We start from the raw sequence: 16,221 nt of genomic DNA, 5'->3' as shown, positions 1-16,221 counted from the left end.
TTCCACTTGTTACTCATTTGATTTATTGTCAGGTTTATCTGAGCTCAGTACATTCATCTTCAGATGGAACGTGAAAGTGAATTCTGATAAGACCAAACGTGTCCTCTTGTGTGTCCAAACAGAAAGAGCTGGAGGTGACATGGAGTGAAATCAGGAGGAGACTTGAGGAGAGAGAGAAGACCCTGAAGGAGACAAAGAAGCCAGAGGAGCAGATGAAGGTGAGTGGAATTACGATGACACTTCATATCAAAGACAATAGAAATAAACTGAAAACAGAAGAGCTGGCAATGGATGTGTAGCGACAGGAAAATGCGTTTGGACAGAAGACGTTTCATTGTGCCCTTCATGGCATGTCACTGTCCTCCATGGTTAATTCATTTATGATTCAGATGGTATGACCCCAATATCCTTCGGGTTTTTATTCACACTTTTATTCAAACTGTAGCCTGGCATTGATGTTCTGAAGGAGATCAGTGGACACAATGTTTCTTTTTGGCCTTTCTTGTTCATTTTTGGTCACAACTTTGTTTGACTCCATAGCATGAGGTGTTCCACTGGCTGAGTGATTGCAGTTTTAATTGTTGAGATTGCTGTTCTTAACACATTTTTTTAAATCTTACAAATTACATTCAGACCACTGGGGTGTATCATCAGTTCAGACAAAATGAGCAGAACACACCATGTCAGTCAACAGTCGAATGAAGACACTAATGAAGTGAGCAGAGGTGACAGTCGAGGAACAACAAATGAGCGGAGGAAAGCCATCAGGACAGACTGACCACCACAATGGTTTATGTCTTTGGGATTGTCTGATGTTGCTGATTCCTCATAGAATTCCTGCATCTTAGTAAAACATGAAACTCCCAGTCTAACCCCATGCCGACTGCTCACTTACACTCCTGTTCTTTACATTTATTTGTGAATCGTTTCTTTAACAATTGATTGCATTCATTTAAATATAATGAATGTTAAACTTACATTAATGCCCCTCTGGCTCCAATGTAACTCATGCAGACCCCTTTGTTCTGCACCAAAATGTCAGACATGCACTAAACGTCCTAATCTCTTCAGTCTTATCTGGACTGGTGCATGGCACAGATAAAACATCTGAGACTGCCACCATGTCAGTTCTACTCCTCAACTTAACAGTAAACTCTTTAAATTGACAGTCTGCCCTTTTGTATGTCATTTGTTCCATCCTGGACAGTGACAATGACTCTAACAAAAAAGACTTTTTTACCCATCCAGGTAGGACTTGTACCTGTGCACCAGTATATCATAATGCTATATGAGTGCGGACTCAGACCTGCACCTCGGTTTCCCTGGTGAATTAGTTGCAGTTCTCACTTCTTTTCTTTCTTTGTGCACTGGAGTGGATTTGTAAGGTGAGACTTCTCACTCCTATCTACCACCTCAGAGTTTCCAGAGTGTCTGTCCAGTCCTGAAATGAGCTGAAAACAGCTGGACACCTCCAACTCTGGGCTTGATTCACCTGGACACTATGTGTCTGTTACTGTCTGCTAAATTCACACCATGACCGCTCTGTTTGTATCTTCCTGGACTCCCTCCGCATCACTTTACGACTGCACACTATTACCAAAGGACTTCTGGGTAAGTTCAGTCCTCTAGTCCAACACAGTCTAATTACCTCCTCCTCAAGTTCAATGACCCAGAGCTGGCGGTGCTGGACTAGTTAGCATCTTCCACAGATGTAAGACTCCAAAAAGTCCAACATCAGGTAGGATTTGGCCTCATTTTATAAATCTGATTCGGTGACTGTTGGACTCATTTTAAAAATATGAATTTATTTGTAAGTTTAAACAAACTGCGATAGTTGTTAGTGTCCCCTGTGTTTGCCCATACTGTTGAAAATAATTTCACGTTTCTACCTATGGCTTCTCATGCACTAGTGGTAGCTGCCTGCTGTGTGTGTCTTGGTCTTTTCTCAACTTCTCCATAACTCCTGCTTTCCTTCTGGTCACTTCACAGCTTTCTGTCTAATTCTGTCTTCTGTTCACACGTGGCCTGATTTAATGTCCTCCCTTCTTAAATGAACTCTTACCTGTTTACTGCTCTGCTAGAACAAACCTCACCTGCTTGAGTGTGATGTAACAGAATTAACTAGCAAACTATCTCTGTACTTTAACACCTTCCTTATTCTGCTGATGTCTTCTCTGAGGTGTTCTGGTGCCAGTCGTGTGCGCTTATTATGTAATACACGGTATGAATCAATCCTTCAGCCTTTATAATATGAAGAACTAGCACTTCTACTGGTACTGTCTGCCTACAATAAACCAGTTTCTCCATTACACTCGGTCCCCTCCAAGACCTGAGCTCTTGAACCTGAAATGGACAGCCATCATGGAGCCACCCTCTGACGAGAATGAAAAAAGAAAAGATGGGAACTAAAATGTGATAGTAACAAATGTCATTGGGTATTAAAAATGGGACACAACATAGCAAACAGATTTAATAAATATGTAAAATAACCAATAGAATACAAATATAAAGATAGATATTGAGAGTGTAGTTGAGCAAAGTCATCAGAAGTGAACAATAATAGGAGCGTCAATTCAATTCTTTTAGGCGGATTTTTTCTTCTTTTCTTTTCTTTTCTCCCAGGGCTGAATATTTTTACTAAAAACTCCGTTTTCTAAAAGCACACAATGCAATGGTCTCACACATCAATGAACAAAAAATATTCCAAATGCCACTGTGTTTTATGTTGTATGAGTCTCTTTTCTATGTGACGTCACATACAAATCACAGACCTGTCACATGGTGTAGTCCTGCAAAGTATGACATCGTTCAAAGCAGAGAACTGCGGGCATTGCCACACATTCACTGCTGCCAATATGTCTTGCCCTGGTGCCTCTGTTTCAGTTGTCTGTTGCCACATCCAATGCCCGCTTTGTGATGTTCTTCCTCTCTTTGCAGTAGGCACTGTGATGTACTCTGCCAGCAAGGCGTCGACCACATTCTTACAAAATCAGCTGCTGTCATGGTGTTGTCACCGTCTGCCTACTTGAACAGCATATATCCATTGGTCAGTGCCACCTCACGCACGTGATGATACACAGCGTGGTACCATTTGGTGGACTTGTGCCTGAATCTGATCAAGTGAATCAACTCCTGCCATGTTTTCAATTGTGCTCCTCTATTGCAACTGGCTTGTCCAGCTTCCTGCCTTCTGGCTTCCCCTTTCATGAATCACTTTCTCACACGTGAGAACCTTGTAAATGGCGGAGCACAAGAACAGGAGTTTTTAATAGAAATCAGTGAGTGTTTTTAACACAGCATGTTAAAGCACCAACGCGCGATGAAGCTTGTCTGGATTTAGTATTCTGTATTATCAAAACAGAATTGAGGGAGTAGAGCTGATTGGACCACTAGGGTCACGTGACCATAATATAATACAGTTCTCAGAGGTTTGTAAATTTCGAGAAGATGCAGCAAAGACTAAGGAAGATGGACTGGGATAAGCATTTAAGTGTGGAGACAGCCGAGGAGCAGTGGAAGAGGTTTAAAAATGTTATATGTGTAATGCAGGACAGGTACATACCTAAATTTGGAATTAATAGGAAATGAAAGAAAACTCCACAGTAGGTTAGTGAAGAGTTAAAAAAGAAGCTGCAAAGTAATAAACAACTGCATAAGACATACAAGACTAATAACTCCAAAGTGAATCGTAGAGCGTATGAGAACATGAGGGCAACCATAAAGAAGGATATCAGGGAGGCTAAAAGACAGCAGGAGAAGAATACAGAAGATAAGGCGACAGACGACCCTAAGAGATTCTTTCAGTATTTTAGTAGTAAAAGAACAGTCAAGGAGACAGTGAAGTGCATCAGGAATAGTAAAAGGGAATTAAAACATACAGACTGTAAAATAGCAGAGGCTCTAAACTTAACAAGTGAGGAAGTGGCTAACCTCCCAGTGTTAAGAGTGGTGACCAGCAGGGGTCAGTGATGGGGCCGCTGCTATTTTTAATATACAGAAATGATTTCGATAGGAATATAAGGAACAAGCAGGTTAAGTCAGCAGATGATACCAAGATAGCTGGTGTGACAGACGACCGGCTATGGACTCCGGTCGTCACCCCCAGGCCGCTAGGAGGAGCCCTCCGGACAGCATATTTGTGCCCCGAGTTCCAGCAGGGCCGCATGGACTTTGTAATGTTTTGACACAGCCCTGCTGGATACCTTGGGGGCCGCCAGGAGTCGCTGTAGGGGGCTAGTGGGCTCTGGCATGCCCTATAACCCGGGAGTGCATCTCAGTCACGTGACTGGAAGAAGCGATGTGCTCCCGGGATGAAGAAAAAGGACTGTTTGCCCTGACCCGGAAGGAAAACGGACTTGTGGGTTTGGCTTGGAGCCACTTCCGGGTCAGGGGCTATTAATGGACTCTGGGAAGCCCAGAACACCGACCTGAGCTGGGAGGTAGGGTGGCGACGTGTCTGGGAGTGGAGGATTGTTTATTGAGAGTTTATTGTGTTTATGAGTGTGTGGAGGAGAGTGCTTGGTGCACCGTATTATAATAAAAAAGAATATTATTATACTTTCACCTGGTCTCAAGAGTGGTACCTGAGGGTTCGAGAGGTGGACACAAGCATCAACTGCTACACTGGATTAGCAGATAATTTGGAATCCGTTATCACAGAAGGACTTGGACAGCAGACAGGCTTGGGCAGATTTGTGGCAGATGAATTTTAATGTCAGTAAATGTAAAGAATTACACATAGGAAGTAGAAATGTGAGGTGTGAATACACAATGGGGGTCTGAAAGTTGAGAGTCCACCTTATGAGAAGGATTTAGGAGTCACAGTGGACTCTAAACTATAGACTTCCAGACAGTGTGCAGAAGTCATTAAGAAGGCAAACAGAATGTCAGGTTATATAGCGCCTTGATGTGTGAAGTTCAAGTCACAGGAGGTTCTGCTCAAGCTTTATAACACACTGGTGAGGCCTCATCTGGAATCCTGGGTGCAGTTTTGGTCTCCTGGCTACAAAAAAGAAATAGCAGCACAAGAAAATGTCCATAGAAGAGCGACGAGGCTGATTGAGGGCTACAGGGGATGAGTTATGAGGAAAGATTAAAAGAGCTGAGCCTTTACAGTTTAAGTAAAAGAAGATTAAGAGGTGACCTGACTGAAGTGTTTAAAATTATGAAGGGAATTAGTCCAGTAGATCGAGACGGTGACTTTAAAATTAGTTCATCAAAAACACAGGGACTCAATTTGAAACTTGTGAAGGGTAAATTTCATACAAACATTAGGAAGATTTTCTTTACACAAAGAATGACAGGCACTTGGAATAAGAGACCAGGTAGTGTGGTAGACAGTAAGACTTTAGGACTTTCAAAACTCGACTTGATGTGTTTTTAGAAGGATTAAGTGGATAGGACTGGCGAGCTTTTTTGGGCCGAATGGCCTGTTGTCATCTAGATTGTTCTAATGTTCTAAAATGTGAACTATAGTGAGACAAGTAACTCGTTTGACGTTGTGCCACACCACTGCTGCCACGTTTTCTGCCTGCATAAAAACTGGATTGTCACTTTGTTTTATTTTCAGCCTGCCTGGCTTCAGTTCTGCAGCCATATTTCTCCTGTTCACCCTCACTGTGCCACATCCTCCAGTTTCCTTGCTCTGTAATCCCATGAACAATTCTGGAGACAAGTAGAAATTGTCCTTTTGCACTACATGTGTCCATAACCGTCTAGTAGCTCCTGTACACCGTGACTTGTCAATGGAGGGTCAGTTTTTGATAAGGAGTATTTTCTTCTGCATGTCATGATTTTCAGACTGAAGCCAGTGCTTGCTTCTGCCAACACAAAATCTTTTATTCCATTATTTGTGGGTTTGTCCAGCATATACTGACGGATAAAAGGCACCCCTTGTATTTTATCATCCACAGACAAATCACAGCCAGGATGATAATGTTGTTTACATGTCTACAGGTCTAGAAGAGGCTGAACTTTATACATGGAGTTATGCCCTGACTCACCTCACAGGATTTGCTTCTGGTTGTCACAGAAATGAATGAAACTGCAGAAGCATGTACCTGTCACTCAACACAACTGTCCAAAGTCAACAGGGGACAGAGCACATTTGGACCAGCGCTCCTAAAAATTAGAATGCCAGTCCAGTCCCGTCTCTGTTTGCAATGCCACATAGCCCTTCATCTCGTCTTTTGTTGTGAGCTTCCACCTTGAAAAATGAGAATACGGTGCAAGCTCAGCAGGGGAATCAAAAAAATTGCCCGGCGCACCTCTTTGTCTCGTTAAAAGACAGCTTCAGGAAAGAACAGCCTGAAGTAGTCCAGCGGCTGGTAATTGGTTGTGTCCACTAGTAAGCCGTGCCGGGCAATTAGCTGATGTTAATACCTCACTCTCCTGCTCGATCTCCTGATCCCTCGTATCAAAATCAGAGTCTGATTTCCTCTTCACTACTCACACACACACACACAGATTAGACATCAAGTCAATGAGTCTAACGTTCCTCCTAGCAAAGAGAGTCCACCTATAACGTAACGGTGAGTTTTATTGACGTTTACAGCTGATTATCACCTTCTACCCCTGGATGTTGAGTTTTGATGACATCAGTCCTCGGGTCTGCATGTTGGCAAATGTCGACAACCGTTCTAAAAGAGATAAGGAAACATGAAAGTCCTTCAGTTCATTTAAAGCTGTTGGCTGAACCGTGTTGATCTTAAAGATCCAGTTGGCCTCTTGACGTTAGAGGAGACTATCAATGTCACTACATGGTGAGCTGGTTTGGTAATCTCTAGCACCGTACATTTTAAATCTGTAATGGTGTGTTGGACTTTTATAAAAAGCCTGCAGTGTTCTGTAGAGCATTTCCTAATACTACATTTGTGTTAAGGAACTGTGGTGTGTGAGGATCCCACCTAAAGTAATGGACAGGGGCACAGCAGTAAATAGAACACCCGTTTGTAACTGCAGTTTGAATTATGGTTTGAAGTGAGGAGGTGATGGGGTCACCTTAAAGGACATTTGTGAATCAAGTGCAACATAAGATAGAAATAATGTCCAGGGTGCAAGGGCTGAAGAATATCTTACTGAAGTGTGGAAAAAGATGTCAGGAGACAACTGACTAAGAAATCACTAAAAACAAACACAATGAAATCCAATAGCAGAACTCAACTACTACACACCACTCTCTGGTCCATAAGGTCTCCTTTACTTCTACACAACTACCGCCCAACACACAAGCTTTTCCTTACAATTCCCGGACTTGTTCTTCTTCTGCTCTCCTGCTCTGCTCCAGCTGAGTGTTGTCCTACTCCACTCCCAGCTCCAGTGTACCCAGCACAGCAGGAGAGGCTCTTTTTAAAGCTGAACTCTCGAGTATTCCCAGCAGGTGACAAGTGTACTCCAGAAGCACTTCTGGGTCAGACAAAGGACTCATAGCACAGTGGGTTTTCCGCCCAAAACCTCACTCTAGCAGCTCCAACACACTTCAACATGGCTGCCTGTTCAGACTACTTATCCCATTCAGCCCTAGGAGTGCTCAAAGGGGAGCAATGGCAGTGGGATGCTGCCACCTGGCAAACTGAGAGAACATATTTCCCTGGGAGACAATCTCTTAGTGCCCTCCCATTATTCTAGTTTTCTGTTTAAGTAAAGGACCATCATCCACCCAGAGGTGATACCAGCCCATTTAAATCATCCTTTAGATAGATAGATAGATAACCAACAGAAGTGCCTTGTGACTGGTAATTCTTATTAGGTAACTTAATTCTGTGTCTTTTTTCCTTCCAACCAGATCTCTGTGGAAAATGAATTGGAGAAACACGAGAAGAGCTTCATTGATCTGATTTGCAGTATTGGAAAAACCCAGAAGAAATTGATTGAGAAGATCAGAGAACAAGAAAAGACAGAAATGGAGAAGATTGAAGGAGTCAGAGAGGAACTGGAGAAGGAGATCGTGGAGCTGAAGAGGAAAGATGCTGAGTTGAGGGAGCTGTCAGAGACCAAGGACCACAACCGCTTCCTACAGGTGAGGTGACACTTTATTGGGTATCTGATCAGATTGGGGTGTGTGGGTCCTGAGAACATTTACAGAGAAATTCAAAAGACCTGAGGAGTTTGTATAACATGACAAGAGCGGACCATTCAGCCCAGTGCAGATCATCTTTTCATATTCACCTAATATTTCTAATACGCCTGTTTACAAAAGTGTTTGAGTTGCTGCTTCCACTGGCACCAGAGGATAATTTGTCCGTTGTCTGTACAGTTCTTGGTGTGGAGAACTACATTTGAATGAAATGTATGCCTAACTATTTCTTTTTAAATACAACCTCTAATAAAAGGTGACACCTGACACCAACTACCTTCATATCTTTAAACACTACTGTCAGGTCACATCCTCAAGTCTCTGCCCTTAAACTGGTAAGATTCAAGTCCTTCAGCATTTTCTCACAACTCAGACCCCACAGTCCAGGCTCGTTACTCTTCTCTCCACTCTGTTTTCTACTTTTATGTCATTAATTGAATATGGAGACAAACCTGCTGTCACAAGAACGACAAAAAGTCATCAAAAAGGTTTGGGGCAGCCACCCGTATATTGTTCCTCGGCTGCAAAAATGGCTTAAATTGAACAGAGATGCTCACAGATACTTGTCCAAAACAGACTGAAGGCATGGTATCAAGGATGGCAGCTTTATTAGAGGAGCATGTAAGTGACATCATCAGTGGCGCTGCGACTGTGTGTGATTTCCCATGGATGGTCTGCAAGGGATTGAGAGAGACAGTCAGTGCACCTCACAGTCACCTGGTCTGGCGTATAATTTGTATTATTCAGGCCCTTTAGCTGTTTCCCAATCGCACGTGTGTGACACTGCACACACACTTCTGGATCTGGACTCACTGCTCCTGATACACTACATGGTCCAAGGTATGTGGACTGCCCTTCTAATCAGTGAATTGAGTTTTGTCAGCCAACACATTGCTAAGAGGTCCACACAGCCCTGGAATCTGGCCGTGTAACGGGGTGCACTTGAACTGAAGCGTTTGTGACTTTCAGCATAGCACAGTCATAGGATGCCACATTTCCAACAAGTTGGTTTGTTAAATTTCTTATTGGCTAAATGTAAGTGCTGTAAGTGTGAAGAAGAAATGTCTATGAGCAACAACAACAGCTCAGGTGGAAAGTGGTAGAACACACAAGATCTGTGAGCACCAAATGCTGAAGCACATAAATATCATCCATCTTTGGTTGCAACAGCCAATACTGAATTCCAGATGGCCTCTAAAATCAACATCAGCATGGAAACTGTTTCTCTGGAGCTTCATTAAACAGTGAGCAATACCAAGGACCAGCTGGAGTGGTGTAAAGCATTGGAGTCTGGAGCAGTGGAAACTCAGTCTCTGGAGTTTTGAATTATTCGTCACTGAAGATCTGGTGGTCTGCTTGGTGAATCGGGGTTTGGCGTATGCCAGGAGAATACCACCTGGTAACAGTCTGGTGAAGGTCAACAGAGCAATGGTGTGGAACAACCTGACTGACCTGCACAAGGCCCTGACCTCAAATCTACTGAACACTTTTGGGATTGACAGGAATGGTGAAGGTGATCCCCGCATTATCAGCCAACATCAGGGCCGACCTCCGTAATGCAGTTGTCGAAATGTGAGTCGAAGCAAACCGCAGCAGACATGTTGCAAAATCCAGTGGATGTTAAGACAGCGAAGATGGGCAACTCCATGTTAATCTCCAAGGGTTTGAAATGAACTACACGTTCTTTTGGCCGTGTAGTGCATATACTGTAGTGCATACATCATGGACACCATGTCACCCACCTTCTCAGTAGCCTTGTCCACTTTGTCTGGTTAAAGATGGCGATCAGTTTAAAAGGACGCCCAAGTCTCTCTCATCACCTTCTAGCTGCAGACCTACCGTTGTATAATTAAATTGAATGGATTTCTTTGTACCTTGGTAAGTCTTTACTTTTAATTTAATTAACGTCACCACACATCTATCAAAGCAGCAGCTCCAGCACTGACCCCAATCCCCAATTTTAACTTTACATTCACAGTTACGTGTTTTCTGTCATTGCAGCACTTCGCCTGAACACTCCTAAGGTGCTAGAAAAGTTACCTGCCATTGTTTTCAATAACAGAACTCCGGCATGCAGCAGTTTTCTATTGTTTTCAGCCAAACATTGAAAGCAATGGTGCCGCTCATAAAAGGACACAGAGGTGAGTTTTGGAAGTGTTTGTGCAGGAAGTCACTGCCTCTACCTGGACGAGCCAGGAGTGAAGCAACTCATTAAAAGTAAAACACGTGGCACCGATTGACAGAGAGCTCAAGTTCACACGTACCTCGAGATCAAGTGAGAAGAACTCAGCAAAAGTTGAACTTTAAACGGATTCAAACTAAATGTAAAGCTAGAAGTACGGATGTGTTCACATAAAGGCAGAGTGGTAGCGCAGAACGGCCATTTCATCTGTGAGGGGTTTGCAGGATCTCTGCTCGTGTTGTTGAGTATTGATCGATATTAATGAGTGTGTTTAACGGTGTATTATTACCTGTTTTAATGCTGGAAATGTGTCAGTAATACTTTTCAATTAAGAAAATGTGTCAAGTCCTTTGTGCAGTACATAATATCCACGCCATTATTCCATCCCCTGGCTGAACACTGGCCACTGTGCCGACATATCAACCACTCTGTTATAAAATATCTGAATGAAATAACTGGATTGATAGCTGGATTCAAACGGAGCAGATTTTTACAAACAGGTTTCTGGTTGTGAACTGCACACAGCGCACTCTTTTCTGCTTGGCTGGCGACTGAGCCCTGAGAATGACTGCCACACCGTCCATCATATTCACTTCTTGTCGTCCACCGAGTGACCCTAAACTGGGCACCTGAAATGTACCCCTCAGCTCATGTAGGATTAAATATATACGAGGATAACATCTGTTCAGTTCTTCTGAGGTGGTTACACTGTGCTTGTCACTAGCAGTTACTAGACGACTGGGTGATGTTACACTCATAGCAGCAGGCTTCTTCTTTTTATCGTCTTGCTGAAATAACGCAATGTTTTAAGTTTTGTTTTTTTTGGTCACACATCATGTACTTAAGTGCTTCATTGACACTCTCATGTAATTGTGGAATTTTTCAGGATGCTGCATGCTTCATAGAGAGTCAGAATCGTCCTGATTGACATCTTTAGCAGCAGAACAGGGTGAAGTCAATATGTGCAATCACAACGCTGATGACTCTGCTCTGCAGGGCTGTGATCACCAGGATTAAAAGTACTAAAGCTATAGAAGACATTCTTGAAACACAGCCTACAAAATGTACAGTAAATGATGTCATTCATATCTGCAAAATACGCTCTAAAGACCCTGGACAAATACCTGAAACACATTGGAGAAACACCTGAAAAGCCCCTAAAAACCCCAACAAAATGCTTGGCCAGCGCGTGCAGAAAGCCATTAAAAAGCTTGCTAAACAATCACTGAAGTGTGAATGAGCCCCAATTCGTCTTAAGCTCCTCACACCATAATGTCTTGTGGTGCTTAGTCAATTCTGTACCCGTCTGCCCGCTGCGCCCTCAGTGCCCTCATTTACAGTCTGATGACTCGCCTCTCAGCCATTACAGGATTATTGAAAGTCAAGGATGATAATAAGTTACGTGAAACTACACTGAAGTTCACTCTCATAAATAAGCAATACAATAACGAGACATCATCGCCCATTTAACCAGGCTGGCTGTCCACCACACAGATCCCTTAAATCAGAAGAGCTTCTTCTAACAAACATTTCTTTGATTTCTCCATGTTTCCAGACTTTCCAGTCTCACGGTGTCCTTCCTGCAGAGGGAGACTCACTCAGCTTCACTGTCACTGAGAACTTCTCATCTGAGGTCCTGAGAAAGAATCTGTCCTGTGTGGAGAAGAGTCTGGAGAAGATCAGCCAGTGGGACATCGTGACATGGACTCCATCAGGTACATCATCTGGTTATGTTGTGTCTGCTGTTAAAGTCAAATAGAAGGACAAACGGAGGAATCTGAGAGATGAGGCACATGAAGAAGGCCTGCTCTTTAACGTGTCTGCGGTGTCAGCCTTTGCTCTTAAAGATGTTTGATATGTTTTATAGCGCCTTTGACACTGACTAGCTGAGTGAGGTCACACTTGCTTTTACAAACATTTATTTCTTTATCTCTTCGTGATTGGCCATTTTCAGATGTCATAGCAGCTGTTTTTCTGTTGGTCGATTGTGCTTATTTGTATTCACGCGTCTTTTCAAACACATCACTTCTTTTATTACAATTACAAAGAAACTTTATTTGTCCTTTTGTGTTTTATATGAACTGCACTAAGAATTGACCTGACATTACATGAAGACATCTTCACAGTTTCCATTCTTCTCTTTCTTTTTACTTTCAGGTCGTGAAGCTTCAGTTTTCACCCTACAGCCTCCTGAACCTCGGAGCAGAGACGAGTTTTTACAATGTGAGTGTGAGTTTGTGCTTTGACTGAATCGATCCCATGGACAGAAATCATTTCTCTTTTAATGTCTCAGGACAAGCTTCTGACATGAAAGTGTGACCAGCAGAAAGTGACGTGTGACTGTTGAGAGTGACTGATAGGACTGAGTGAGTGCCGGGGACCTGAGACTGGGGCATTATGGGTTAGAGACCATCAGGACAGAGAAGCACCAAAGCAGTCTGTGTGGTGTGAATGTCTTCAAGTGTCGAGTGAACTCCCAGGAAGTCCAAACACATCACCTTCAAATGAAATCTTGCCAACTACGCCAGTCGCACACAAACGGCTTCTTTACTTTCCTGTTTTCCATTCTCTCCTTTCTGTGTGTGTCTCTTATTGGCTCATTCTCTTTTATTATAATTTTAATGATGATAATCATTTCTCAGCACTCAATGGCCGTCTTGTTTCCTGGCCAGTAAATCACTGAGTTGGCAGTCAGGAGTTTTATGACAATTCAGTAGAAACATTTCAATCTCAGGCAGTTTATTTTTAATTTGATTTTCATATTCTGTGTAGCCCTCACATGCAGGCTGACCTCTTAATGTTTAGTAGGACACTGGGAATGGAAGGAGAAGAACGAAGATCAGTGGAGTCATTGTGAGGAAAGGGAAAATCAATTTAGTGATGAAGTGTGACGGGATTGATTTTAAATTAAAGTGGTGGACTGTGACAATAAAAAGTGTCATTTAATAAAGCCAGCGGTCACTGTGGACAGTCCATTAGAACTCTGACCTCGGTGGTGATCTCGGTGGTGTTTATCATAATTCCAGAATTGAATTTTAAATGCCCACGTGTTCTATCCAATCAGAGGAGCTCTTTACTGTTGATGGCACTCAAGTCAGCGCAGCTCCTGATTGGTTCTTGTTAATCGTCTGTGTTGGGCCCCGCCCCCAGTCATGTGACACACTCAGATTTCCTCACTCGTTTTCTTTTCTCCCCTCTCAGACTTCTGTCCACTCACACTGGACATCAACACGGCAAACAGGGAGCTCCATCTGTCTGAAGGGAACAAGAAGGTGACACATGCGGGGACAGTCACTGACTATCCTGATCATCCTGACAGATTTGACTGGAGTCCCCAAGTTCTGTGCAGAGAAGGTCTGACTGGGACTCGTTTTTACTGGGAGGTGGAGTGCAATGGAATCTGGATAGACATTGGAGTCGCATATAAAGGACTGAGCAGGAAAGGGAGGGACTGGGGGTATGGGCTTAGATACAATGACAAGTCCTGGTGTTTACATTATTCTCAATATTATTCTCCATATCATTACTCTGAGTATCACAATAACAAGAAGATGGAAATCAACACTCCCTACAGCTCCAGAATAGGTGTGTATCTGGACTGGCCTGCTGGCTCTCTGTCATTTTATAGCGTCTCACACACAATGACCCTCCTGCACAGGTTCAGCACCACCTTCACTGAGCCCCTCTATCCAGGGTTTTCCCTTAAGTATCACTCCAGTGTAACAATCTGCCATCTTACACCATGTGACCACTGACCAGGACCTTCCACCGGTCACTTGATGTCCCCACAAGCGCAGGTCCTCTTTGTGTTTGTAGTTTGGGGTCAAAATGAATTTTACAGGAATGGTGGGGGGGGGGGCAGCACCTCTGTGACTAAATTTGGGGATGAGAACGCAGGGTTTGTGCGGCCATCAGGGTCTCCATTATTATTTGGTTTGAGTAGCCAATCAGGTGTGTGTGTGTGTGTTATAGTGTGGGGTTGGCGAGACCACAGACCTACAAATACCAGTCTGACCAGCACTGGTCACTGTTGACTGACAGCTACATGTCCCTTAGGGTGACACCCAAACAACTGCTCTGACATCTTGAGTGTCATTGAATGTCACCTCTTAAGCAGGACAGGCATGTGGTGCTGCTGGAGCAGCACTACTGAAAGGCACTATATAGACTAAGTATCAAGAGCTCTTGAGTAGTGACTGTGTATATGTAGGAGCACAGAGTGACAAATGTGACTGGAGTGTGGCTCTCTCGCTAGACATTTTATGTCCCTCTCAGGGGGTCATCATTTCTGAATGAATTCCATATGAATGTCTGAATAGGAAGACTCACCGGTCAGTCAGATGTCGGCCATACTGATAGTCTAGTGTTGTACTGTGTCACTTAATGCCATTATTAAAATATTAAACTGCACCTCCTTCTCCTTGTCCCCAGATTTGTCTCTACTGGTACCCTGGAAACACCGACATCCTTAAAAATACAAATTCTTGGTCAGTTGACACACACTTGGCGTGGGTACGAGTGTCTGTGGGCTTTGCAGTGGTCTGACGCCCCATCCGGGGTTGAGCCCTGCCTTCTCCCTCCACGAAACTGAAACAGAACTGCGGATAAGAAAGAAGGGATGGACAGAAGGGGTCACTGATTGGTCAGTCGCCAAACTAGTGCCTCTAAGATAGATAGATAGATAGATAGATAGATAGATAGATAGATAGATAGATATGGGGGAATCTAGCTTTATACAGGAGCTTATTAAATAAATTTATAGTATAAGAAAAAACAAACAAATACACACCAGAATGACTGAAATTAAAGAAAACAAAAAAGAAAGAATGTCCTGCGGTGGGTTGGCACCCTGCCCAGGATTGGTTCCCTGCCTTGTGCCCTGTGTTGGCTGGGATTGGCTCCAGCAGACCCCCGTGACCCTGTGTTCGGTTTCAGCGGGTTGGAAAATGGATGGATGGAAAAAAGAAAGAACATTTTTGATTTGGCTGTTCCAGTCACACTGAGGCACTAAACAGAAATCTAAAACCTCAAAGCAGAAAGCATTAAATGAAATCAGGAGAACACAAACATGAAACCAGAAATGGAGAAACAACCAGTCAGGCAGACGGGCAGCAACTTAATAGGAGAGACTGAGGGCTTCTACTGCAGTACAGCGGCGCCGTCTAGTGGATACACTCTGTATTACACATGTGCTAAATCTCAGAAGTAAAGGTGGATTGTAAAAAAAAAAGTCAAAATACATTAAAAACATAACAATTTAAGTTTTATAAAACACTTGAACAGATGTATTTAAATGTTACTGCTAGCAAACATCAGTTCTAGCAAACATCAGTTCATTTATCAATTTAATGAGAACCCAAAAGGCTCACATGGCTTTCAGGGCTGTGAGATCAGCTGATTCTTCTGTTAGTAAGCTGCTCCCACTAGTGGCCACTTCCAATATTACACACCTGGAAAAGCTCCAGTGTTAAGGATTTGGTCAGATCTAACAAAATATTCTTAATATTGACATAACCTTTAAGGCCAGTGAGTTTTGTTAGTTTATATAAGATTCCATATGCTAAAAGAACATTTATTTTAAGTAAAGTTTTGTTAATAATTAAGTATAGTGAGATGGTTGAAATGTGCTTTACTTTTTGTTTGCAGTGTGGTGTAAGGATGGTATGACAATAAAGCTGATTGACTTGACTTCTGAAGATATTATGACTCCTTATTATTGATCCACCCATCCATCCATTATCCAACCTGCTATATACTAACCACAGGGTCACGGGGGTCTGCTGGTGTCAATCCCAGCCAACACAGGGTTCAAGGCAGGAATCAAACCCTGGGCAGGGCACCAGCCCACCGCAGGGCACACACACACACCAAGCACACACTAGGGACAGTTTAGGATCGTCAATGCGCCCAAACCTGTATATGGTTGGACTGTGCGTGGAAACTGGAGCACCCGGAGAAAACCCAC

At 43.2% G+C, this 16,221-nt stretch overlaps 1 protein-coding gene across 1 annotated transcript in view; it reads left to right on the top strand.

The window, feature by feature from the left end:
* Positions 1-15,912, top strand: part of LOC114644451 (tripartite motif-containing protein 16-like) — a 193,397-nt gene extending 177,485 nt beyond the window's left edge. The window contains exons 4-9 of the mRNA XM_051924791.1: positions 123-218; positions 7,784-8,017; positions 11,812-11,971; positions 12,414-12,479; positions 13,458-13,713; positions 15,903-15,912. Coding sequence (XP_051780751.1) covers positions 123-218; positions 7,784-8,017; positions 11,812-11,971; positions 12,414-12,479; positions 13,458-13,713; positions 15,903-15,912 — 822 coding nt within the window. The remainder of the gene's footprint in view (positions 1-122; positions 219-7,783; positions 8,018-11,811; positions 11,972-12,413; positions 12,480-13,457; positions 13,714-15,902) is intronic.
* The last annotated feature ends 309 nt before the right edge of the window (positions 15,913-16,221 follow it).

This window comes from Erpetoichthys calabaricus, chromosome 3 (assembly GCF_900747795.2).
Source record: "Erpetoichthys calabaricus chromosome 3, fErpCal1.3, whole genome shotgun sequence".
Lineage (NCBI taxonomy): Eukaryota > Metazoa > Chordata > Cladistia > Polypteriformes > Polypteridae > Erpetoichthys > Erpetoichthys calabaricus.
Note: the sequence above shows the minus strand (reverse complement) of the source record. Positions and strands in the feature narration are given on the sequence as shown.